This window comes from Oncorhynchus clarkii, chromosome 21, assembly GCF_045791955.1.
Source record: "Oncorhynchus clarkii lewisi isolate Uvic-CL-2024 chromosome 21, UVic_Ocla_1.0, whole genome shotgun sequence".
NCBI classification, from domain to species: domain Eukaryota; kingdom Metazoa; phylum Chordata; class Actinopteri; order Salmoniformes; family Salmonidae; genus Oncorhynchus; species Oncorhynchus clarkii.
This window is the reverse complement of record NC_092167.1, coordinates 48,890,654-48,915,440: the sequence shown is the minus strand read 5'-3', so window position 1 is coordinate 48,915,440 and position 24,787 is coordinate 48,890,654. Positions and strand designations below refer to the sequence as shown.

Sequence of the window (24,787 nt, the reverse complement as noted above, 5' to 3'; positions counted from 1 at the left end):
TTCATTATGTTGAGGTGCACCAGCAAGACTTGTTACAGTAACATTCCTTTGTCAGAAAGGATGGTCATGACATGGATGATGTGTTAAGTTCCCAGGACAGTTGTTGTTATTGTTGTACAGTCTATTTATTGAAGCGGAACATCTTACTGATGAGAAATGTTAAATTATTCTTCCTACTTTTGAGATAGAATTTGAAGGGGCTTTCTTTAGTTGAAACATTCTAACACTGTTTGAATCATGTCGTAACTAACACTTAAGACTAACGCTAACTATTAGAATGTAACCAAAAAAATGACTGATAAACTGTTACTGTGAAAATGCAGCTTACTGATCAATGAAGTGGTTGACTTGTACCACATGATGCCAACATATCTCCAGATTCCATTTGTTTAACATAGGTGAAAAGTGATTCCAACGAATATAAGGATATGATCATGTAACTGACATACCGATGTTGTGCTCATCTTTTTTTGGTCAGGCAAGTTCAGAAAATAAACTGTGATGGATCACGTCGCTGCATGTTACTGTACTGTCAATGTGGCTATTCACTTACAGTAGGCTAATTGTATGTTCTACATACTTGAAAATGCTGCTAAATTGTTTTAACTTGTTGACGTGTACCTTTTTAGGCAATATTGCTCAGTAGCAAACTGAATGTGTGTAGCCAAAACTGTCACACCCTCTTCACCCTCCTTCACAGTCCGACACAGCTTCCAAACTCTTGACTGAATATTATGATAATGGAAATAACCTCGAATTTATTTTTTTTGTTATTGTGAGCTTTTCTACTTTGTCAAACATTATCTGTAAATTATTTGGATTTGCACTGAATATTAAACTGAAGTGGGTCTAGAGTGTTTTGTTGTAGTTTTTCATGAATAGTATTCAGTGCATTTATAAATGTAATAAAAACATGTTATAGACTACTGTATTCTAATTCTAACGCAATAATAATGAAAAGGAAGGGTTGTAAGAGACAGATCTATTGCTTTCTTGCCTCCTTGTCCTGCTATTTCAACCCCCCATTTTACCATATAAATCTCTGCATACTCGCGCATGCGCGTTACGCAATCTACCGGATAGCGAGGTAGGGGAGCTGTACTAATGGCGGAGAACGTACGGTCGCCTTTTGAGTACCGGGAGCCACCAACCCTCGACAGCGACGGGGATGGGAGCAAACCGCCTTTGCCGCCCCGGGGGTGAGATAAATAACGTATTGGGGATTTTTTTTGATCAGTTGTTAGCTACTTGTTTGAAAGTGAAGTCGATTGCAAGCCCTGCCTGAGCGGGTGTGTTTGTTTAGTAGTATCCATCCTTGTGTTGATTCTGCTGAGGAAAAAAAATAAAAACGGCGAAAGTGTTTTTTCGCTTTAGGATCAATAGCTACCTAGTTACTGTTAATTTGTATTATTATTTTTTATTTACACCCTGTCACTGTTGATTATCCGTATGTTTTTGAGCTTTCGTTTGAGAGCTGGCCAGCTGTAATGTCCTGTCTGTTATTTAATTAGCCAGCTAGCTAACTATTAGCCATCTGTTAGTTAGCTAGCTGGCTAGTTACATCTGCACACGGTAGTCATAGGTAGCTAAACAGATTAAATTGCATTTAGGCTAGCTTTGCTTGATTTTGATAGCTAGCTAACTCGAAAGCGATATGGCTCGTTATTTTAGGAATTTAGGCATTAAAATCACATGTTTGCCAGATATTCTGGTACTGTAGTTAGCTATGTGCTACTAGCATCTTCATTCAAACTGATGTTGTTGGGTGGAAATCCGTCAGTTACATTAGGCATCACTTTCACTGTGTAGATCTGACTGACTTGTGGTCTACTGTATAATGAGGGATGCAAAGGCGTACTGTCTCTCAAGTGTGTGTGTGTGTGGGGGGGGCATTTTATATATGCCTGGTTATTGGGGTTTGTCAAATGGCTACAATTATTGAAAATTATAATATTTCATCAGCTATTATATATACATTTTGTTTCCAATATATTATTTGATTGTCTGATACTTTATGGATTTTATTCCATTTTGTTTTTACAATTGTAATCAATAAATATAATGGCCCAATTTCCCCAAGAGCATCTAAAAGGCTAAGTTCATCATTAGAATCATTATTAAATCGCCAAGTTGTTTCCAAAAAGCATCATTATTAAAGTTGCACTTGAAAACAAATATTCAGATGATATTTTTCACATGCGCTAGATTTAAAAAAAAATATATGTTTTTATTTAACCGTTATTTAACTGGGCAAGTCAGTTAAGAATACATTCTTATTTACAGTGACGGCCAAACCCGGACGACACAGCCAATTGTGTGCCGCCCTATGGGACTCCCAATCATGGTCGGTTGTGATACAGCCTGGAAATACAACAGGTGTAGACTTTAATGTGAAATGCCTAGTTATGAGCCCTTTCCCAACAATGCAGATTTAAAAAGTAAGAAAATTGAGCCAAAAAAAAAGGGACTTAGTAACACAATAAAATGACAATAAACAAGACTATTTACAAGGAGTACTAGTATGGTGTGTGTGTCGGTGTAGTGAGTGTGGATAGAGTCCAGTGAGTGTGCATAGAGCCAATGCAAAAGAAAAAGGGGGTCATATACCAATAGTATCAGCATTATTATGGCGTGGGGGTAGAAGCTGTTCAGGAACCTTTTGGGTCAATACTTGGTGCTCTGGTACCGCTTGCTGTGCGGTAATGGAGAGAACAGTCTATGACTTGGGTGGCTGGAGTCTTTGACCGTTTTTAGGGCCTTCCTCTGACACCGCCTGGTATAGAGGCCCTGGATCAGGGCAGGGAGCTCGGCCCCAGTGATGTACTGGGCTATACGGTCTACCCACTGTAGCGCCTTGTGGTTGGACGCCACGCATTTGTCATACCAAGCGGTATTGCAGCCAGTCACTCCATTACAGCCCCATCTACAGTGCCTTCAGGAAGTATTCAGACCCCTTGACTTTTTACAACATTTGTTAGGTTACAGCCATATTCTGCATATGCTGTGCATGTCACAGCAAAAACCAAGCCATGAAGTCGATGGAATTGTTCGTAGAGCTCCGAGACAGAATTGTGTCGAGGCACAGATCTGCAATGTCTGCAGCATTGAAGGTCCCCAAGAACAAAAGTGCACTTCCATCATTCTTAAATGGAATAAGTTTGAAACCACCAAGACTCTTTGTAGAGCTGGCCGCCTGGCCAAACTGAGCAATCGGGGGAGAAGGCCCTTGGTCAGGGAGGTGACCAAAAATCTGATGGTCATTCAGACAGACCTCCAGAGTTCCTCTGTAGAGATGGGAGAACCTTCCAGAAGGACAACCATCTCTGCAGCACTCCCCCAATCAGGCCTTTTATGGTCAAGGGGCCAGACAGAATCCACTCGTCAGCAAAAGGCACATGACAGACTGCTTGGAGTCTGCTTGGAGTCATCTAAAGACCCTCAGACCATGAGAAACAAGATTCTCTGGTCTGATGAAACCAAGATTGAACTATTATGCCTGAAGGCCAAGCGTCACATCTGGAGGAAACCTGGCACCATCCCTACGGTGAATCATGGTGGTGGCAGCATCATGCTGTGGGGATGTTTTTCACCGGCACGGACTGGGAGACTAGTCAGGATCGAGGGAAAGATTAACAGAGCATAGTACGGAGAGATCCTTGATGAAAACCTTCTACAGAGCGCTCGGGACCTCAGACTGGGGCAACGGTTCACCTTCCAACAGGAAAATTAACCTAAGCACACAGTCAAGACAGTGCAGGAGTGGCTTCGGGACAAGTCTCTGAATGTACTTGAGTGGCACAGCCAGAGCCCGGACTTGAACTCGATCTAACATCTCTGGAGAAACCTGAAAATAGCTGTGCATCAATGCTCCCCATCCAACCTGACAGAGCTTGAGAGGATCTGCAGAGAAGAATGGGAGAAACTCCCCAAATACAGATGTGCCAAGCTTGTAGCGTCATACCCAAGAACACTGGAGGCTGTAGTGTAGTCGCTGCCAAAGGTGCTACAACAAAGGACTGAGTAAAAGGTCTGAATACTTTAGTAAATGTAATATTTCTTTGTTTTTTTAGTGTATACATTTGCAAAGAAAATAAAACCTGTGTAGATTGCGTGACAATATGTCTGCCTGTCTGCCTGTCTGCCTGTCTGCCTGTCTGTCTGTCTGTCTCTAGTTCTCTTTCAATTCAAGTTCTCTGTCTGTCTGTCTGTCTGTCTAAAGTATTCAGACCCCCTTGACTTTTTCCACATTTTGTTAAGTTACAGCCTTATTCTAAAATGGATTTAAAAAAAAAATAGAATAATCCTCAGCAATCTACACACAGGGCAAAGGGATTTCTGTTTTTATTTTTAATACATTTGCAAACATTTCTAAACTTTTTTTTTTTGCTTTGTCATTATGGGGTATTGTGTGTAGATTCATGAGAAAATGTATTTAATCCATTTTTAGAATAAGGCCGGAACGTAACAAAATGTGGAAAAAGAAAAGGGGTCTGAATGCTTTCCGAATGCACTGTGCACATGTTTTTAATTTGACCTTTTATTTGACTAGGCATGTCGGTTAAGAACAAATTCTTATTTTCAATGACGGCCTAGGAACAGTGGGGTTAACTGCCTTGTTCAGGGGAACAGTGGGGTCAACTGCCTTGTTCAGGGGAACAGTGGGGTCAACTGCCTTGTTCAGGGGAACAGTGGGGTCAACTGCCTTGTTCAGGGGAACAGTGGGGTCAACTGCCTTGTTCAGGGGAACAGTGGGGTCAACTGCCTTGTTCAGGGGAACAGTGGGGTCAACTGCCTTGTTCAGGGGAACAGTGGGGTCAACTGCCTTGTTCAGGGGAACAGTGGGGTCAACTGCCTTGTTCAGGGGAACAGTGGGGTCAACTGCCTTGTTCAGGGGAACAGTGGGGTCAACTGCCTTGTTCAGGGGCAGAACGACAGAGTGTTTTACCTTGTCAGCTCAGGGAATCAAACTAGCAATCTTTTGGTTACTGGCCCAATGCTCTAACCACTAGGCTACATGACGCCCAATTACTTGTGTAAATGAGATATTTTAAGATTTTTATTGTTAATACATATTGTGTGTGTATATTGATGGGGGCCAGCTCGGGAATTCAATTTTGCAACCTTCCAACACTCTAACCACTAGGCTTCCTGCCACCCCAAATGTAACGTAGGATTCCCGGAATATTACCTATATGATTATTATAATTTAATTATCAGTAGTTTAACTACAATAAAACAAAATAAACAGGCTAATTTCATTGTGAAAATACAGTTGATCTAAGGTAATGCCACATTGAATGATTCAAGGAAATTAGCCAATTTTTATTTTATTTTTATTTATTTGCATCTGAATAACATTTTTATAGCTTATTCTTTTAACATCAAATAGGTTATAAATAAATTATTATTGTTATTAGCTGATCAAACTTTTATTTCTCCCCCAGAATGAGGGTGTGATTTGGGAGATTCGGCTCCGTCTGGGCCTTCACTAGTTCCATAGACCTAGACCCTGGCCTGTGTGTGTGCTCTCGCTGTTCACGCCGTTGGCGAGATAGAGATTGTGGCCAAAGCAATTTAGCCAAGGCCAGTTCAGTTGCCTCACTGCAGCCACAATGTTTGCCCCGTTGTCTGTGGTGAGTGATACAGTACACTTTATTTTCGTCAAGGGGCCAGTCTAGTCTATCCCCAACGCGGGACTTCGGCCAGGGTGTCAGCTGTGTGGGATTGTTTTCAAACAGTGGGATTTCAGTGTCCAGTCTTTCGAGAGAGAGTGCACTGTCAGACTCATGTAAGGAGTCATATTTACACTTTAGTGCAGAACAAAAATATTTACACTTTTTTATTTGTTTTTTGTTGTTGCTAGGCGAGACATCTTTTTCACCTCACTCCTCCGATCTACTGTAACAATGGAAAAAGGTCAGAGGTGAAGAGCAGAGGCTACCCACCCACCCCCAGCCTGTAGGCTATAGGCTCTATAGTTGACCTCAGTCCCCACTTTCCACTCCACCCCTCGTCTTTTGGAATGGACTGATTTTGACCTTCAGAGATTCTCTCCTGTCCGCGATAGAGCGGATTTGCTGATTGCGCCACGTTTTTAAAAGATGGTTGGACAGAGGAGGTGACGACGAATACAATTTTAACAGACGGACTTAAGTTAACAAAAACAATACCATACAAATCAATAGTTAAACACTCCTGCTATGGGTGAAGGAGATATATACGTTCAAATAAAGTTGACAAAACATTTTATGGAAGAAAAGAAGAAGAAGAAGAAGAAAGATGGCTGACGGGCTATTTTATTTTCATGATGGTCAACATCCAAAACCGACAATGTCACAGTTATCCAATTATCGTCACAGCCCTAGCTGTAGGCTTTACTTGGGGTTATTATTTTGATGGTAAAAAAAAATGGCCTATTCATAATGTGGCAGATGTAAATTAAATGTATCTAGAAATGTCATTCTTGTCATGTACAAAATAAATCTGTCCGTTCTATTCAGTAAAACGTGTATTATTATTTTTAAATTTGAAATGTTCTAAATCTGAAGGAACCCCTGGGGGGGGTGTGTTTTGTAGGAGGGGGTGTGTCAGGAAAAGGAAGGGTACCCCTGTGAAGGTGTGTGACCGGGCCTACGTGACAGAGGATGAAGAGGAGGAGGAAGAGGAGAGTCTGTCTGAACACAGCTACAGTCCAGGTAAACACACACACACACACACGTGTTGCATGGTATACCGGTACTACGATAATGTCACCAAAACGTTATGAGACTACCATCTTAGAAAACTGTAGAACCGTTGCGTAGGTAGTACTGGCCCCGCCGATCTAAAGAGCCCGCTGGTGCCTGTTTATAAAATTACATTTCAGTAAAAAAATAAATAATTTGCAACAGCAGCTAGTTTCTTATATGCGCCGGTCCAATAATGGCCACTTCACATTCATTCACACACCCTCGGTGCAGACCCCAATAATCATTCTGCTGTAACCTTTGTACATTGGGGAAGCGTAAGCGAAAATGATGCGTTGTATCGGGGATTCAAACCCGTCACTTTTCAGAGATTTTTATTTGCATTTTGATTTCATTAGGTCATCCACGTGAATTGTGTATTAGAATAAAACACGTTATTGGGGGGGGGGGGGGGGGTTGCACAGACAGTGTATCACCATTGAGCTGTAAGAGAGGCTGATCTTCTCCCTGTGCGATCACTACCGTCGCTCTTGAAATGAATGACTGAATGCATCCTGAATGACTGACTGCATCCTACAAATAGAATATCAGAGTTCAGATGTCATCTTTTTTTTTCTTGTAAATGTTATAATTGTATAACTAAGTACAAAGTACATAACTAAGCACACAGGTTTAAGAAAATGAACAAATACTACCAATTTCCCGGGTATAGGTAGTAATATACCTTGTTTCAAAAGTGGCCATGAAAATATTACTCTCAATACATTCAATGAAGGTAGATCTTAGTTCATTCCAAAAGAAAATTGGATGTTAGGTCGTCACAGCCAGGCAATTTATTTAAGGCTGGTTCCTTTGCAGCTGTAGCCAATTCCTCTATTTTAAGCTCTGCCTCGCAAAACTCATTCAATCCTTGTCTATTGTAGGAATATGCCTTTTTGAGTTTTCAAAAAAAAAGGAATTGCCCTTATTAGGGAAGTAGGATGGAAAGATGTCTGTAGTAATCAACTTTGGTTCTGTTTGTTTTCAATCCCGTTGAACATACAAATAATGAATACCTTTCCTGACACCTTTTTTCAAGGCTGCTAAAGTAAGATGTGATTTATTCTCGTTTTATCCACTTTGCTGTTGATCATACATCATACGTGATACGTCATACATGATACATCCTACATCATACGTGATACGTCATACATGTTACATCATACATCATACGTGATACGTCATACATGATACATCATACATCATACGTGATACGTCATACATGATACATCATACATCATACGTGATCAGGCGGCAGATATGTCATATCCAAAAAAAAGTAATTGCCCTTATTAGGGAAGTAGGATGAGTACTTCGTCATACATCACGCGTGTGAAGCCTAGTTCACATTACCCATAAGCACTCCGTTACGTTGCGCCAGATGTCAAGCATTTCAATGGGGACGTCCACAACGGAGTGGAATCGCAACGCCATCCTTGCAGTTGGAGGCTCTGTTACGAGACGGACACCGCATACTCCAGCCGGAGTCGGTCGAAGAACAGGAAGTTACCAAACTACAGAAGAAGATAACAATTTGCTTTTCTGTGATGGCTTTGTTGGATAGCTAGCAACAATTATCCATTACTGTAAGTGTGTACAATTCATTTTTTACCTTTATTTAAGTAGGCAAGTCAGTTAAGAACAAATTCTTATTTTCAATGACGGCCTAACTGAACTGTTCAGGGGCAGAACGACAGATTTGTACCTTGTCAGCTGGGGGATTTGAACTTGCAACCTTCCGGTTACTAGTCCAAAGCTCTAACCACTAGGCTACCCAAGAAAAACAATGTTTTTTTAAATTTTTATAGTAATGTTAAATAATACACGTTACAGTGTATTTAGACCCCTTGAGGTGTTCCACATTTTGTTAGGTTACAGCCTTATTCTAAAAACGTATTTAGACCCCTTGAGGTGTTCCACATTTTGTTAGGTTACAGCCTTATTCTAAAACGTATTTAGACCCCTTGAGGTGTTCCACATTTTGTTAGGTTACAGCCTTATTCTAAAACGTATTTAGACCCCTTGAGGTGTTCCACATTTTGTTAGGTTACAGCCTTATTCTAAAAACATATTTTCTTTTCTTTCTCATCAATCTACACACAATACCCTATAATGACAAAGCAAACACACAGGTTTGTAGAAATTGTTACTAATTTATTCGAACCAAACTGAAATGTCACATTTACATATAGTTAGAAGTTTACATACACTTTTTCAACCACTCCACAACTTTCTTGTTAACAAACTATAGTTTTGGCAAGTCGGTTAGGACATCTACTTTGTGCGTGACACAAGTCATTTTTCCAACAATTGTTTACAGATTATTTCACTTATAAGCTTCATGAGGCAGGGAAATCATGTGGATATATTGAAGAAACAGCTCAAGACATCAGTCAGGAAGTTAAAGCTTGGTTCCAAATGGGTCTTCCAAATGAACAATGACCCCAAGCATACTTCCAAAGTTGTGGCAAAATGGCTTAAGGACAACAAAGTCCAGGTATTGGAAGTGGCCATCACAAATCCCTGACCTCAATCCTATAGAAGATTTGTGGGCAGAACTGAAAAAAGCACGTGCGAGCAAGGAGGCCTACAAACCTGACTAACAAATGTAAAACATACGGGGTCTATAAAATGTATAAAGGTTCAGAAATGTTGTGAAATAGCACAGTTACAAATAGAAATCAAACTGGATGGACATCAGAAATAGAGGAAGGCCAGGACTTAAAACAAACACAATATAACTATTGTAAAATAGATTCTGTTAAATGTGTACAGAATGTATAAACTGAAGGTAGATGTCTAAGTGTTATTGTTCATTAGTTTACTCCAATTGGGGGAAGAGTGGTAGGGTTTGCAGGGAATAATAATGTTTTTTTTTTTTTTAATTTAAGGTGTATTTACACCAAAAATATATGGATGGGGTGACTGGGAATGATGCAGACAATTACATTGAAGGAAGCAACAATCCATCCGCAATATTAAAGCTGATTCAAAAAGATCATTACCTTAAGAGTAAAAAATAATTAGATCAATATATTTATATCTCTTGTGAATTAGCACACATTTTCATGAATTTTATAAACCAAATCACAGTCAATTTTAAATGAATCCCGGGCTGCTAATTATTGGTTTGATAACAAACAACGGTGTTCAGTCGTGTTACCCAGCAAGCTAATAACCTGGTTTCTTGACCAGTAGGTCTTTCCTATTGAGTACCCCAGTATGAGTCATAATACCCACAAAAACCTAGCGGTAAAACCCAGAAATGGTTCCAATCGTTTTTCCACCATTAATTTTTTTCCGTTGGGGATTTTTAGAACTATGTCATAAAAGGTGAGGTTTTGAGAACCGTATAAATCTCTCTTGGACAAGATTTTATTTTATTCAATATATTTGTCTGTAATTGCCACCCCAAAAAAGTCTATGCTAATTAGCCGCCAATGTGGCTATCATACAGACCTCCACATCCTGTCACATGCTTTGAGGTAATCACTCAAGTTGCAGGGTGGGGTTGAAACCTCCACATTTCTCCACGGAAACTCTCATTGACAATAGCAACTAACCTAGCAAGTAGATTTCATAGCCTTTCTTTTGTAGTTTCTTGTGTAAATAATTGATATTGTATATTTCTCGCGTGTATTCTTGTTTTTATACATTTTTAAGTTACCTAGCTAGCTACCTTACAAAAAAATGCTATTACTAGAATTGAATTTACCCTGGCTTTTGTAGCCAACTAGCTAACCTTAGGTCTCTCCATCAAGCAGAAGCAAGGATGGTTCTGTGCTATGTACCGGACTGTAACTACTACTCCGATAGGCACACGTGTACTCGCTCTCTCTCCCTCTCATCTGCTGGAAGTAATGTACTCGCTCTCGCTCTCTCTCATCTGCTGGAAGTGATGTACTCGCTCTCTCTCTCTCTCTCTCTCTCATCTGCTGGAAGTGATGTACTCGCTCTCTCTCTCTCTCTCATCTGCTGGAAGTGATGTACTCTCTCTCTCTCTCTCTCTCTCTCTCTCTCACTCTTGGGGGTAAGACGTAATTTAAACATCACAGATATAAATTCCTGCTGTTTCCATGATAAAATGCAACGTGAACTGTTGTACTACTGAATGAGACTGTTCCTTTGTGATCAAACTTATGTTAACTACATTACTTTAGTTAGCTGCTTTGAGCTACAGTTGTGTGTTATATAGCCTATTTTGGCAATCTAGTGTGTGTGTGTGTGTGTACACTATGTGGAATTTTTTTGGAGCAGTGGCTTCCCTGAAAACAGGTACTGACAGGAGGAGCGATATGAGTCTGTCAGAGGTCATCACGCTGGATGGGGATGGAGGCTTTGGTGTCCCCTTCCGGTAATGTGGATCTGACCTTGGACCTGGTGGGGATGGAGGCTTTGGTGTCCCCTTCCGGTAATGTGGATCTGACCTTGGACCTGGTGCCAGTAAGGATGGTCTTCACGGAGGTGGTAAGAACCTCCCATCCTTGATGTAAAAAAAAAAAATCCTTTGACTTCACTGCCTCTTCAATGATAAGGTCCCTGGGACCATAGGGACACTTGACTTCCAGACCGTCCAATGAGGCACCCAGGATCCAGGACCATGTGACTTAAAGCCCTAACTCCTTCAAACCCCCCATTTTGAATGCCTTGATTCCCTCCTCTTTATCTCTGCCCCACTTTACAGACAACACCCCGTCCAGCGACTGATCTGAGGACCCCTTTCAGCAGCGATGGAGTAACGAGCTTGGCCCTAACCACTGCTCCATCATTGCTGTCTGTCAACCTCCCTCTCCTCAATGTGTGCCAGTTGGGGTTGGTGCACTGCCGTATATCCTCCTGCTGCTCCAACGACTGCGCCATGCCAGCCAGGATGCCTGCATGCCCCAGACGGGGATGACAGGCGGGGATGACAGGGAGGGTAGCGGTTGTTCTGGCTCAGGTTTAAGGAGACATGCCATTCCACTGAACCTGCCCCGGAGATGGTTCCTTAGACACTGAAGATCCTCCTCTGGGGGCTCTAGGGACAGAGGGTTGTAGTCTTCAGCCGGGTACAGGTCCTCCAGTTGACTGCACCTGGTTGGGCACGGCTGGCTTCCTCCACTCGCATTCCACACCCGTATGGGCGATTTTGTGGACCGGCAAAATAGGCTGCAGGCTACACTGATGAGCTCCACGGAGGCTTTTACATGTTGGAGAGAGAATCCCCTGGTCACCTATAGAAACATGCCAACAGGAAGTGGTCACCTATAGAAACATGCCAACAGGAAGTGGTCACCTATAGAAACATGCCAACAGGAAGTGGTCACCTATAGAGACCTGCCAACAGGAAGTGGTCACCTATAGAAACATGCCAACAGGAAGTGGTCACCTATAGAGACCTGCCAACAGGAAGTGGTCACCTATAGAGACCTGCCAACAGGAAGGAGGTTAAATGCACCTTGAAATGCCTTTGTTGTAAAAAAAAAAAAAAAAAAGGTGCAATATAAGTAAAGTTTGATTTGATGACATTACAGCGTTAGAATATTTTATACAATTCCATTAACCTTTTTGTTTAATTGATAACTTGGGATTTTATCACTTGACAATATCAATCATAGTGTGAAGGATTCTATAAATCCAGACAGTGAATGCATGTACCACTCTGAATGAATAAATACTGTGCCTGTTGAAGAAGTGTCTCTGGTCATGAAACTACAATACGGACTGAATGTCTAAACTAAGTACATTCTGAATATCTATACGTTTACATTCATTCTCATCAATGACAACATTCTAGAACTGAGTTATCATTTATCTAAGTTTGGTATCCGGGTTAATCTGGTTAATGATTAAGTGACTCTTTCCTTGGAGAATGCTGACAGCTGGATAGAACACAGTGTATTGCTAAGATGCACAAACTTAACGTAATAGCTACAGTCACCGACACAGGAACTGGCCCTGAGCAAATAGGTCCCTACAGTCACCGACACAGGATGTCCGTATGGCCAGACTGATGCTGATCTCCTCCACACGCTGGCCCTTAAGCCAGACTGAAACCGCTAGGTCCCTCACTATAGCTGCACTTCTCCACGTGGCCAGACTGATGGTGGTCATCCTTGGAAAAAGCCATGTGTGTGAAATAGACACCAATGTCGACATACTGTGCAAACAATTATCAAGGCTAAGTCATCCAAAATATGTGTAACTAGCTAGAGCTAAAGTTTTGTCTGTCGCTAGTTTAAGACCGAGACATGGGACAGGAGAAGTTCAACACTTTAGTCAATTCATTTCAATACAGCACATGTGTTCACCATGGGATTGGGCACAGATCTCTGATCGAGTAGGTGAAGAGTAGCTGACCGTGTCGGCTAGGGTTGACGTGTGGAAGCTTCCTGCAGGAATTTGTGGTGTTTCTGAGGTGTTCTCCGTTTGCTAATTAGCATTTCACTTTATTTTTAATTGAGGCAAATATTATTGATGACTCAAATTGTCAGAGGAGAGAGATTTCCACGGTTATCAAAACGCCAAGCCTAAACCGGACACATACTTGGTGGGAAAATGATTGGAACAATTAATGTGTTTGACTGCAAGGTTTTATGGGTATTATGAAGCGTCCGACTGTGGTGGAGTATATAGGAACACATTTGGAATGGTATTGGCACAGGAAGAAAGGGGTCTGCTACTCATGAGGTGAATTCATATAGGCCTTAATGGTAGAATTCATATAGGCCTTAATGGTAGAATTCATATATGCCTTAATGGTAGAATTCATATAGGCCTTAATGGTAGAATTCATATAGGCCTTAATGGTAGAATTCATATAGGCCTTAATGGTAGAATTCATATAGGCCTTAATGGTAGAATCCATATAGGCCTTAATGGTAGAATCCATATAGGCCTTAATGGTAGAATTCATATAGGCCTTAATGGTAGAATCCATATAGGCCTTAATGGTAGAATTCATATAGGCCTTAATGGTAGAATCCATATAGGCCTTAATGGTAGAATTCATATAGGCCTTAATGGTAGAATTCATATAGGCCTTAGTGGTAGAATTCATATAGGCCTTAGTGGTAGAATTCATATAGGCCTTAGTGGTAGAATCCATATAGGCCTTAATGGTAGAATTCATATAGGCCTTAATGGTAGAATTCATATAGGCCTTAATGGTAGAATTCATATAGGCCTTAGTGGTAGAATTCATATAGGCCTTAGTGGTAGAATTCATATAGGCCTTAGTGGTAGAATTCATATAGGCCTTAATGGTAGAATTCATATAGGCCTTAGTGGTAGAATTCATATAGGCCTTAATGGTAGAATTCATATAGGCCATAATGGTAGAATTCATATAGGCCTTAATGGTAGAATTCATATAGGCCTTAATGGTAGAATTCATATAGGCCTTAATGGTAGAATTCATATAGGCCTTAATGGTAGAATTCATATAGACCTTAATGGTAGAATTCATATAGGCCTTAATGGTAGAATTCATATAGGCCTTAATGGTAGCCTAAGCTTTGTTAAATGAATCTCCTGCTCCTTATTAAATGCTGTTTAACCGGGAGAAGACGTAGGGGCTGTGGGGGTCGACGCCCACTTTCTTAAAAGTTGGGAGCCGTGTGTGTGGCGGAGCGAGAGGGATACTGGTGTTTGTGTGTGTGAGAGAGAGATATAGAAATGAGTAAAGATGGTGTTATGCAGTGTTCTCCCCCTCACTGCCAAAAATGACATGCAGATCATTATACGGTTATCTATTCCGTCCTGCATCCCTATCATGTGTCAAGTATCCGTTGTGTTGAATGTGTTCTGCTGTTCTTACTTGTTTCTGACTCTCCCAGGTGATGGACAGTACCCGGACGGAGCGGAGGACAGACTGCCTCCAACCGGAAGCCCTTACTACCTCGCCGACCCCTCCCAGCTCTGGTGAGCGAGAGACCGTAGGATCATGGAATAGACAACCAATGACAGACATGTCTTGAGAAATCACTCAAATGTCTGTAGTTGCATTGAGACTGCAGTGTACGGGTCAACCTTACCTATTGCAGTGGTGTGCAGGCTTTTGTTCAAGCCTGGTGCTAACACACCTCACCAAGACCCTTGGTCAGTGAAATCGGGTGCGGTTGCTAGGCTGGAGCAAAAGGCTGTGTCTCCAGTGGATGGTGTGTGACGTTACTTTGTTCCTCCGTCCAGTGTGTCGGAGCTGGGCGAGGAGGGGGCGAGTGGGGTCCGGGGGCCAGTGCTCTTCCACCCCCCGCCCAACTGTAGGATCCGAGAGGTGCACTGCGGGAGTCAGGTGCGGCTGGTCGTCATAGCGATTCGAGACATCGCCAAAGGGGAGGAGATCACAGTGGACTACAGCCTGATGGACTGGGGAGAGAACGCCATGGTAACTAATGACTGATTACATCGCCAGCTTGCCTCGTTGCAAACCCATTTCAGCTATTCTTAAATTTCCTCCGTGAATGAGTGTTGTCAGAGGTCATGACGTCTGACCAACAGAAACCTCATACACATCAAAATTGCCGTTGTTCTGGCATTACTACTAGTTGCTAGTTGTGTTCTTTCCTTGTTCTGTCCAAGTAACGATTGTGATTGGTTGGGCTCCATATTTGATTGTGACTTCATTTTTTTCTATTGGTTACTGTGCGGATTTATAAAGTTGCTCATTAGTTATGTTTTTGGATTTGTCTCCGAACAGGATGAAGAGCCTGGCCCCCACCCGCTGTCTCTCTCCGACTACCTCACCCCCTCCTGGTCCCTCTCCCCCTCCTCCTCCCCGCTAACCCACACTGAGCCCAGCGATTCGGACCGAGAGGAGGAGGAGGAAGACGACGATGACGACGAAGAAGAAGAGATGGAGGAGTTGAGGGGCCGCATGCTCCGCCGCCGAAAGAAGCGCAAAATAGCCACCCCCCCCGTCACCGCCAAGAAGAAGAGTGTCGCCACCCCCAGGGCCGGACCCGGGCGCCCCTGCTCATCCTCCTTCTCCCGGCTGGCTGCCTCCTCGACCCCGACCGTGGCCCAGACCCCGTCTCAGCCCGCCACCCCACTGGCGCCCCCCACCACCAACATCAACAACAACATCAACATAAACATCGGCAGCTCCAGCGGGGCCACTGTCAGCCGACGGCAGCACTGCCCCTACTGCGGCCGCCACTACCGCTCTCTGGCACGCCACCTGGAGAAACACCATGCCAACCAGCCAGAGGTCAGGGCTGCCATGGAGCTGTCCGCACTCCACACACACCCTTCCTCCTCTACCTCCTCCTCGCACGGCCACATCTTCGCCTCCCCTCAGCCTTCCTCTTCCTCTACTCCCGCCCCTCCCCCTCTTTTCTCCAGGGAGAGAGAGAGGGATGCGGTGGCCGCTCGAAGTTCCTCGGGGGCGGTCTCCTTTTCACTCTCGCTCTCCCCGCCCTCGGCTTCTCAGTCGGCCGCGGCCAAAAAAGCCTCCAACGTATCGGTTCAGACGCCCAAGCCAGGCTCCGCCCCTGCGGTGGCCCCGGTGAAAAGTCCTCCAACATCCACGCCACCCAGGAGGGGCCGCAAGCCGAAGAGAGAGAAGGAGGAGCAGCAGAAAGCGGAGGAGTCCATCAGGAGCAAAGAGGAAGAGATACCTCCACCTCCTACCCCCAAGCCGGAGGAAGAAGAGCTGGATGAGGAGCTGAGTGGAGCGGGGACCGTAGAGAGTCCTGGGGACTGGAGTACACAGCTGGCTAGGTATGATGGATAATATGGTTCTGCTACATTGGAAAGAGATGTTTGGCCTAAATTAAATGTTACATATGAAGTTCTGAATTGAAATGCATATTTTGCCGTTCTATCAATATTATAATGGAGATGTGTGATAAAGAAATTTTCACCGGTCTTCTTTTCAGCTCCTTCATCACCTGATTTACTTAATAAAAGGCACATGTCAATAGGTGGTCCAGGTATCTTCATGACATGGCACAAGTGGGTGGGGCTTCCTCTTATGTACTCTACTTCTCCTCTATTGTTCTCAACCGGGGGGGGCGGGGGGCGATGACATCAGACCAACTACTTGAATGGCCTACTCAATGAAGTTTGCAGTTGTCCAAATTTTTTGATTCTGCTCATAACATTTTTTGGTCCTTACGTGTATACGTGGGATATTTATTTTCAACAGGAAAATAAAAAAAATTGCTTTCAAATATTACATTTTGACATTTTTTTTTACTCTCTCCCTCTGTCTCCCTCCCTCCCTCTGTGTCGCTCTCTCTCCCTCTGTGTCGCCCTCTATCTCCCTCCCTCCCTCTCTCCCTCTCTCCCTCTGTGTCGCTCTCTCTCCCTCTATCTCTTTCTCTCTTTTTTTCTAGCTCCCACAGACAACACATGCCCCCTCTCCTCTCTTCCCTCTCCTGCCTGGTGCTCTACCTGAGCCGGCAGCAGCACTCTTCCTTCTTGTCTCTCACTCGCTCCCCCAGTTCGGCTGAGGCCTGGCGCCTCCTCTGCCATTCCAGCCTGGCGCTGCTCATCCTCTACAACCGCCACCGAGAGTGTGAAGTGGCCAAGCTCACCACCCAGGACTACCACAACCGCACCACCCCCCAAAGCCCCACCCTGACCCAGGCTAACTCGGCCAACACCCCCCCGACAGGCATGGAGGCCATCCTCTCCCCCTTCGAGCATCAGGTCCTCTGCCACCTCCCCCGGGCAGGTGTGCTGGGCAAGCGGGGGCGCATCCAGCCCCTCATCCTGCCCCCGCACTGCGAGTCCTGCCTGGAGCTGCTCCTTCAGACCTCCTCCAACGTGGGCGTCGACCCCCACAGCCCCTACGTCTTCTCCCGGCCCTTCCATTCGCCCGCCACGCCGCTCCGGGGCACCGACCTACTGCGCAACCTGGCGCGGGCCAGCGGCGCCAAGAACCCCCGGGCGTTGACCCAGACACGGGCGCGCCAGCAGGTAGCCATTCTCACCCAGCTACTGCTCCTGGAGGAAGGCGAGGGGCAGGGCCAGCCGGGCGGGGCTGCCGCCAAGCGCCTGGAAGACTTCCTGCAGAGGGAGTACCACGTGACCCAGAGCTGCGTCACGATAGGCCGAGACCCGGCGCTGATGGGCCGTGTGGGCAGGGTGGTGATCTATGGGGAAAAGGAGGGGGTCCTCTTCAGAGGGATGAGTCTGCAGCACATCTGTCTAGAGCTGGATGGTAAGGGGAAACTACACACTGCAAATCCATGGCACAGCTCCATCCCTTATCAGAGAAAGTTGTGTGGGGAGGGGGCAGGGGGGCGTTCTGTTCATGAAGGGTTTGCACCTGATACCTTCTGAAGGGAATAAAGGAGAATAGTTGCATTACATTTACATGTGAATTAGTAATCTCCCCATCTCATTGGGATGGAAGAGAGGAGGAAACGTTACTGGAGGAATGATGGCTTTGTTACCAGGGAGGCATGGCAAGTATGCTGGTCATGCTCACTAGGGATATGTTTACTAACTAGTATGCTGGTCATGCTCAGTAGGGATATGTTTACTAACTAGTATGCTGGTCATGCTCACTAGGGATATGTTTACTAACTAGTATGCTGGTCATGCTCACAGTAGGGATATGTTTACTAACTAGTATGCTGGTCATGCTCAGTAGGGATATGTTTACTAACTAGTATGCTGGTCATGCTCACTAGGGATATGTTTACTAACTAGTATGCTGGTCATGCTCAGTAGGGATATGTTTACTAACTAGTATGCTGGTCATGCTCACTAGGGATATGTTTACTAACTAGTATGCTGGTCATGCTCACTAGGGATATGTTTACTAACTAGTATGCTGGTCACTAGTCATGCTCACTAGGGATATGTTTACTAACTAGTATACTGGTCATGCTCACTAGGGATATGTTTACTAACTAGTATGCTGGTCATGCTCACTAGGGATATGTTTACTAACTAGTATGCTGGTCATGCTCAGTAGGGATATGTTTACTAACTAGTTTACTAACTAGTATGCTGGTCATGCTCAGTAGGGATATGTTTACTAACTAGTATGCTGGTCATGCTCAGTAGGGATATGTTTACTAACTAGTATGCTGGTCATGCTCACTGGGGATATGTTTACTAACTAGTATGCTGGTCATGCTCAGTAGGGATATGTTTACTAACTAGTATGCTGGTCATGCTCAGTAGGGATATGTTTACTAACTAGTATGCTGGTCATGCTCAGTAGGGATATGTTTACTAACTAGTATGCTGGTCATGCTCACTAGGGATATGTTTACTAACTAGTATGCTGGTCATGCTCAGTAGGGATATATAACTAGTATGCTGGTCATGCTCAGTAGGGATATGTTTACTAACTAGTATGCTGGTCATGCTCAGTAGGGATATGTTTACTAACTAGTATGCTGGTCATGCTCAGTAGGGATATGTTTACTAACTAGTATGCTGGTCATGCTCACTAGGGATATGTTTACTAACTAGTATGCTGGTCATGCTCACTAGGGATATGTTTACTAACTAGTATGCTGGTCATGCTCACTAGGGATATGTTTACTAACTAGTATGCTGGTCATGCTCAGTAGGGATATGTTTACTAACTAGTATGCTGGTCATGCTCAGTAGGGATATGTTTACTAACTAGTATGCTGGTCATGCTCAGTAGGGATATGTTTACTAACTAGTATGCTGTTCATGCTCAGTAGGGATATGTTTACTAACTAGTATGCTGGTCATGCTCAGTAGGGATATGTTTACTAACTAGTATGCTGGTCATGCTCAGTAGGGATGTGTTTACTAACTAGTATGCTGGTCATGCTCAGTAGGGATATGTTTACTAACTAGTATGCTGGTCATGCTCAGTAGGGATATGTTTACTAACTAGTATGCTGGTCATGCTCACTAGGGATATGTTTACTAACTAGTATGCTGGTCATGCTCAGTAGGGATATGTTTACTAACTAGTATGCTGGTCATGCTCAGTAGGGATATGTTTACTAACTAGTATGCTGGTCATGCTCAGTAGGGATATGTTTACTAACTAGTATGCTGGTCATGCTCAGTAGGGATATGCTAGTATGCTGGTGATATGTTTACTAACTAGTATGCTGGTCATGCTCATGCTCAGTAGGGATATGTTTCATGCTCAGTAGGGATATGTTTACTAACTAGTATGCTGGTCATGCTCACTAGGGATATGTTTACTAACTAGTATGCTGGTCATGCTCACTAGGGATATGTTTACTAACTAGTATACTGGTCATGCTCACTAGGGATATGTTTACTAACTAGTATACTGGTCATGCTCACTAGGGATATGTTTACTAGCTAGTATGCTGGTCATGCTCACTAGGGATATGTTTACTAACTAGTATGCTGGTCATGCTCACTAGGGATATGTTTACTAACTAGTATGCTGGTCATGCTCAGTAGGGATATGTTTACTAACTAGTATGCTGGTCATGCTCACTAGGGATATGTTTACTAACTAGTATGCTGGTCATGCTCACTAGGGATATGTTTACTAACTAGTATGCTGGTCATGCTCAGTAGGGATATGTTTACTAACTAGTATACTGGTCATGCTCAGTAGGGATATGTTTACTAACTAGTATACTGGTCATGCTCAGTAGGGATATGTTTACTAACTAGTATGCTGGTCATGCTCACTAGGGATATGTTTACTAACTAGTATGCTGGTCATGCTCACTAGGGATATGTTTACTAACTAGTATGCTGGTCATGCTCAGTAGGGATATGTTTACTAACTAGTATGCTGGTCATGCTCACTAGGGATATGTTTACTAACTAGTATGCTGGTCATGCTCACTAGGGATATGTTTACTAACTAGTATGCTGGTCATGCTCAGTAGGGATATGTTTACTAACTAGTATGCTGGTCATGCTCACTAGCGATATGTTTACTAGTTGTAAGTTGGTAATAAAGCTGTCGTAAGCGATTGCATGTTTAGAGTTTTACACATGAAGGATGATTCTCCTCTCACTCGGACACAGCTGGGAACAAACATATTTGTAATTTTTATTTATTTTGGGAAGCCAGCTGGGAGCAAACTTACCAGAACATTTGAAATAGATGGGAACTCTGAACAGGGTACCTTTTTGTAATTGCATTGCCCGCCGTACAACGATCTGTCCTTCTCACATACATTGTTAACAGACATCACGTCTTGGTGTTATATGTTATGGTTTGCTCATTGTGTAAATGAAAGAGGAAAACATTGACCAGAGTCACCAAGCCTTTTACATTGTATAAGGCAGGTTATAGTGAATGAACAAAGCATGTTGTTCATGCTTTGTTCTTTCACTTTCCATCTTCTATCCCTTCCCAATGCTCTCTCTCCGTCTTCTATCCCTTCCCAATGCTCTCTCTCCGTCTTCTATCCCTTCCCAATGCTCTCTCTCTGTCTTCGAATCCCTTCCCAACGCTCTCTCTCCGTCTTTGATCCCTTCCCAATGCTCTCTCTCTGTCTTCTATCCCTTCCCAATGCTCTCTCCATCTTCTATCCCTTCCCAATGCTCTCTCCATCTTCTATCCCTTCCCAATGCTCTCTCCATCTTCTATCCCTTCCCAATGCTCTCTCCATCTTCTATCCCTTCCCAATGCTCTCTCCATCTTCTATCCCTTCCCAACGCTCTCTCTGTCTTCTATCCCTTCCCAACGCTCTCTCTGTCTTCTATCCCTACCCAACGCTCTCTCTCCGTCTTCTATCCCTCCCCAACGCTCTCTCTCCGTCTTCTATCCCTCCCCAACGCTCTCTCTCCGTCTTCTATCCCTCCCCAACGTGCTCTCTCCGTCTTCTATCCCTCCCCAACGTCTTCTATCCCTCCCCAACGCTCTCTCCATCTTCTATCCCTTCCCAACATGCTCTCTCCGTCTTCTATCCCTTCCCAACGTGCTCTCTCCGTCTTCTATCCCTCCCCAACGCTCTCTCCATCTTCTATCCCTCCCCAACGCTCTCTCCATCTTCTATCCCTACCCAACAGTGATGTCAGGAAACTCTGCGGACTCCTTCTCAGACGACTCAGACGTGGAGGCAGAGAAGGTTAAGGAGAAGGTTAAGGAGAAGGTTAAAGAGAAGGTTAAGGAGAAGGTGGAGGAGAAGGAGAAGGTGGGGGAGGTGAAGAAGCAACCAGGTCAACCCCCCAGCAAGAATAAAGCCCCTGCTCCCTCCTCGGTCAACCCCTCGCTCCCTGGTGCCCACAAGAGGAGGGTCATTCAGCCCAAGTCCGGTATGTACAGTCTTATTTCTTCTACCAAATGTATCACCTATTCATACCTATCTGGGTGAATGTGTTTTGAACAATAGCCTCTTTAATACCCAATATTGCGCTACATCCATGCAAGCCAGTGTGAGGCCAGCGTCAGACATGTTGGAAAATTGAGGGATTCAACAAGCCAATCGATAACTTCCTCGCAGTTATCGAGTCCTTTCAGATCTACTCAAGTGTGCCGGACACATGGCTCCTCAGGCCACTGGGGTTCGAGCCCCGGGTCAGGTGACTCTGTCTACTTTTTGTGCTCCTCTCTCTATATCCCAACCTGTACTTGTATAAACAAAACTATACAAAAATATGTAAGGAAAAAGATGTCAAAACAATGTTTCATGAATATAATATACAGTATACACAAGTGTTTTAGGGGTTAGGTACTCAGTGGCTATGGATTTGGAATTGGGAAATTGATGTTCATGACTCTGTCCTGTGTTCCCAGGGAAGCGTGGGGTGCTGAAGCGGCCCTGGTCGGAGGCGGAGCGCATCGCCGTGGAGACGCACCTGAAGAGGAACATCATGGAGCAGCGCGTGCCAGCCAAGGCGGACTGCGAGCGCTGCCTGCAGCTCTGTCCCCTGCTGGTCAGCAACCAGCGAGACTGGAGAGCCATCAAGTTCTACTGCCACAACCGCATCCAGCTACTGAAGAAGCAAGGCAGGAGGGAGAGGGCAGGGAACTCTGTTAGATAGAGATGGGAGAGAGCGAGAGAACTGACTTCAACCATCTGGAGTGACCCTATTCTAGTCCTGGAGAAGTGCAGTCTGCTTGTTTTTCGTCCGAATTTACCTGACCTCTGACCTGACCTTAGATGTCGTTCCTGGGACTAGGTGTGCACCATCAGTCCTAGCCCTGTAGCCCAGTAATGCAGTGTTGTCTTCATCAAGAGTCAAGGAGAGAATTAACTGGGATTAGTTGAAATGTCTCCTCTGACCAGGGGGACATATCCACATAGTGTCTCAAAAGGGGTCTAGGAATCCTGTTAAAACTGAGTTTTTAAGACCAAAAAAAAGCCTCCCAGCTCACAGTAGGTTTTATGATGTTAAGACACTGAACAGACAAACTCTGAACCAGGAGTAAAATCAACTCCTAAAAAGGGTTCATCTCAGCTGGTCGTCACAACAGTTTGAGGTACCGCAAAGGAAAGATGGTGATGACACTCATCGTTGTAAATTATGGGAAATGACCAATCACGAAGAGGCATGGCCAGCTGTGACCTGTATAGCACATTTCAGACACCCAGATGAATGTGACTTTACATCAAATGTTGCAATGGTAAAACACTTGGTATAATTTGTCTGACACGATCACTTTGCCTAACTCCTAATTATTGCCTAATACGTTGGCATGCATAACCTTCTTCTTTATTTTTAATTTTTTGTTACCAATTCTGATGGTTTTTTTAAAAAGCGTAAGTTTTATAATATGGTCGCTAACACTCTGAACTCCTGGATGATTACTCTAAATGTATTTTGTACAGTACTGTAGGCATCACGTCTCTTACTGATAATGTTGCATTAAAACCTGTCATTTTCAACACCCGATCAAAGTTAACACAGGCCCTAAATACCTTCAGTGGCCCAATATTACTTAGGCATGTTATTTAACAGTGTTGCAGGCCTTCAAATGATCAAGACACCTGCCGGTAACTCTTAACTGGTGAGGTCAGATCATGAGGTCTCTTAAATATCTGTCAACTAGTTTAGGTTTAATGCCTAGCTTTTATTTTTATTTTTTTACCCGTAAGAGTAGGAGTAAAATGTCTCTATTCTCAGCACTTACGACACATTTTCTACTCTGAGACGCTTTGTGGATACGGGCCCTGGATTACGAAACAACAGTCCTAGAAGTTCCTGGAGAATCCCGAGTTTTAAAACCCTTGTTGTTATTTCAATCTGTTGGGACAGTATACAGGGAAATGACTGAGAAAGTGAGGGAGTTCAGAGGAGTGGACCTCCACCTCCACTGAAAGCTGAAGACCAAATGTGAATATTACGTTGTCTTTACAAAGATGGAGGAAGAAACACATGGATTAAACCAATACGACCCCCCCCCCCCCCCCCCACCCCCCTAGAATGAGCATACATGTCATATGGATTAAACCTATACGACCCCCCTCCACCCCCTAGAATGAGCATACATGTCATATGGATTAAACCAATACGACCCCCCCACCCCCCTAGAATGAGCATACATGTCATATGGATTAAACCAATACGACCCCCCCCCCCCCCCCCCCACCCCCCTAGAATGAGCATACATGTCATATGGATTAAACCAATACGACCCCCCTCCACCCCCTAGAATGAGCATACATGTCATATGGATTAAACCAATACCCCCCCCCCCACCCCCCTAGAATGAGCATACATGTCATATGGATTAAACCAATACGACCCCCCTCCACCCCCTAGAATGAGCATACATGTCATATGGATTAAACCAATACGACCCCCCCCACCCCCCTAGAATGAGCATACATGTCATATGGATTAAACCAATACGACCCCCCCCCCACCCCCCTAGAATGAGCATACATGTCATATGGATTAAACCAATACGACCCCACCCCCCTAGAATGAGCATACATGTCATATGGATTAAACCAATACGACCCCACCCCCCTAGAATGAGCATACATGTCATATGGATTAAACCAATACGACCCCCCCACCCCCCCCCCACCCCCCTAGAATGAGCATACATGTCATATGGATTAAACCAATACGACCCCTCCCCACCACCCCCCTAGAATGAGCATACATGTCATATGGGAGGAGCTGTTTGAGTCATGTCATATGGGAGGAGCTGTTTGAGTCATGTCATATGGGAGGAGCTGTTTGAT

The 24,787-nt window shown here is 44.1% G+C and overlaps 1 protein-coding gene across 1 annotated transcript; it reads left to right on the top strand.

The window, feature by feature from the left end:
* The first annotated feature begins 1,097 nt into the window (after positions 1–1,097).
* On the top strand, positions 1,098–23,979 carry LOC139379113 (uncharacterized). Its single transcript, XM_071121940.1, has 8 exons — positions 1,098–1,199; positions 6,577–6,695; positions 14,543–14,627; positions 14,895–15,090; positions 15,403–16,424; positions 17,042–17,871; positions 21,660–21,905; positions 22,387–23,979. The coding sequence occupies exons 1-8, from the start codon at positions 1,105–1,107 to the stop codon at positions 22,632–22,634; spliced, it is 2,841 nt and encodes a 946-aa protein (XP_070978041.1). The 5' UTR covers positions 1,098–1,104; the 3' UTR covers positions 22,635–23,979.
* The last annotated feature ends 808 nt before the right edge of the window (positions 23,980–24,787 follow it).

Excerpts from the sequence above, each read along its gene's own strand:
- LOC139379113 (XM_071121940.1), top strand. The coding sequence starts at position 1,105 with ATGGCGGAGAACGTACGGTCGCCTTTTGAGTACCGGGAGCCACCAACC. Across the intron at positions 16,425-17,041 it reads TGGAGTACACAGCTGGCTAG|CTCCCACAGACAACACATGC; the intron begins GTATGATGGATA and ends CTTTTTTTCTAG. Across the intron at positions 21,906-22,386 it reads GGTCATTCAGCCCAAGTCCG|GGAAGCGTGGGGTGCTGAAG; the intron begins GTATGTACAGTC and ends CTGTGTTCCCAG.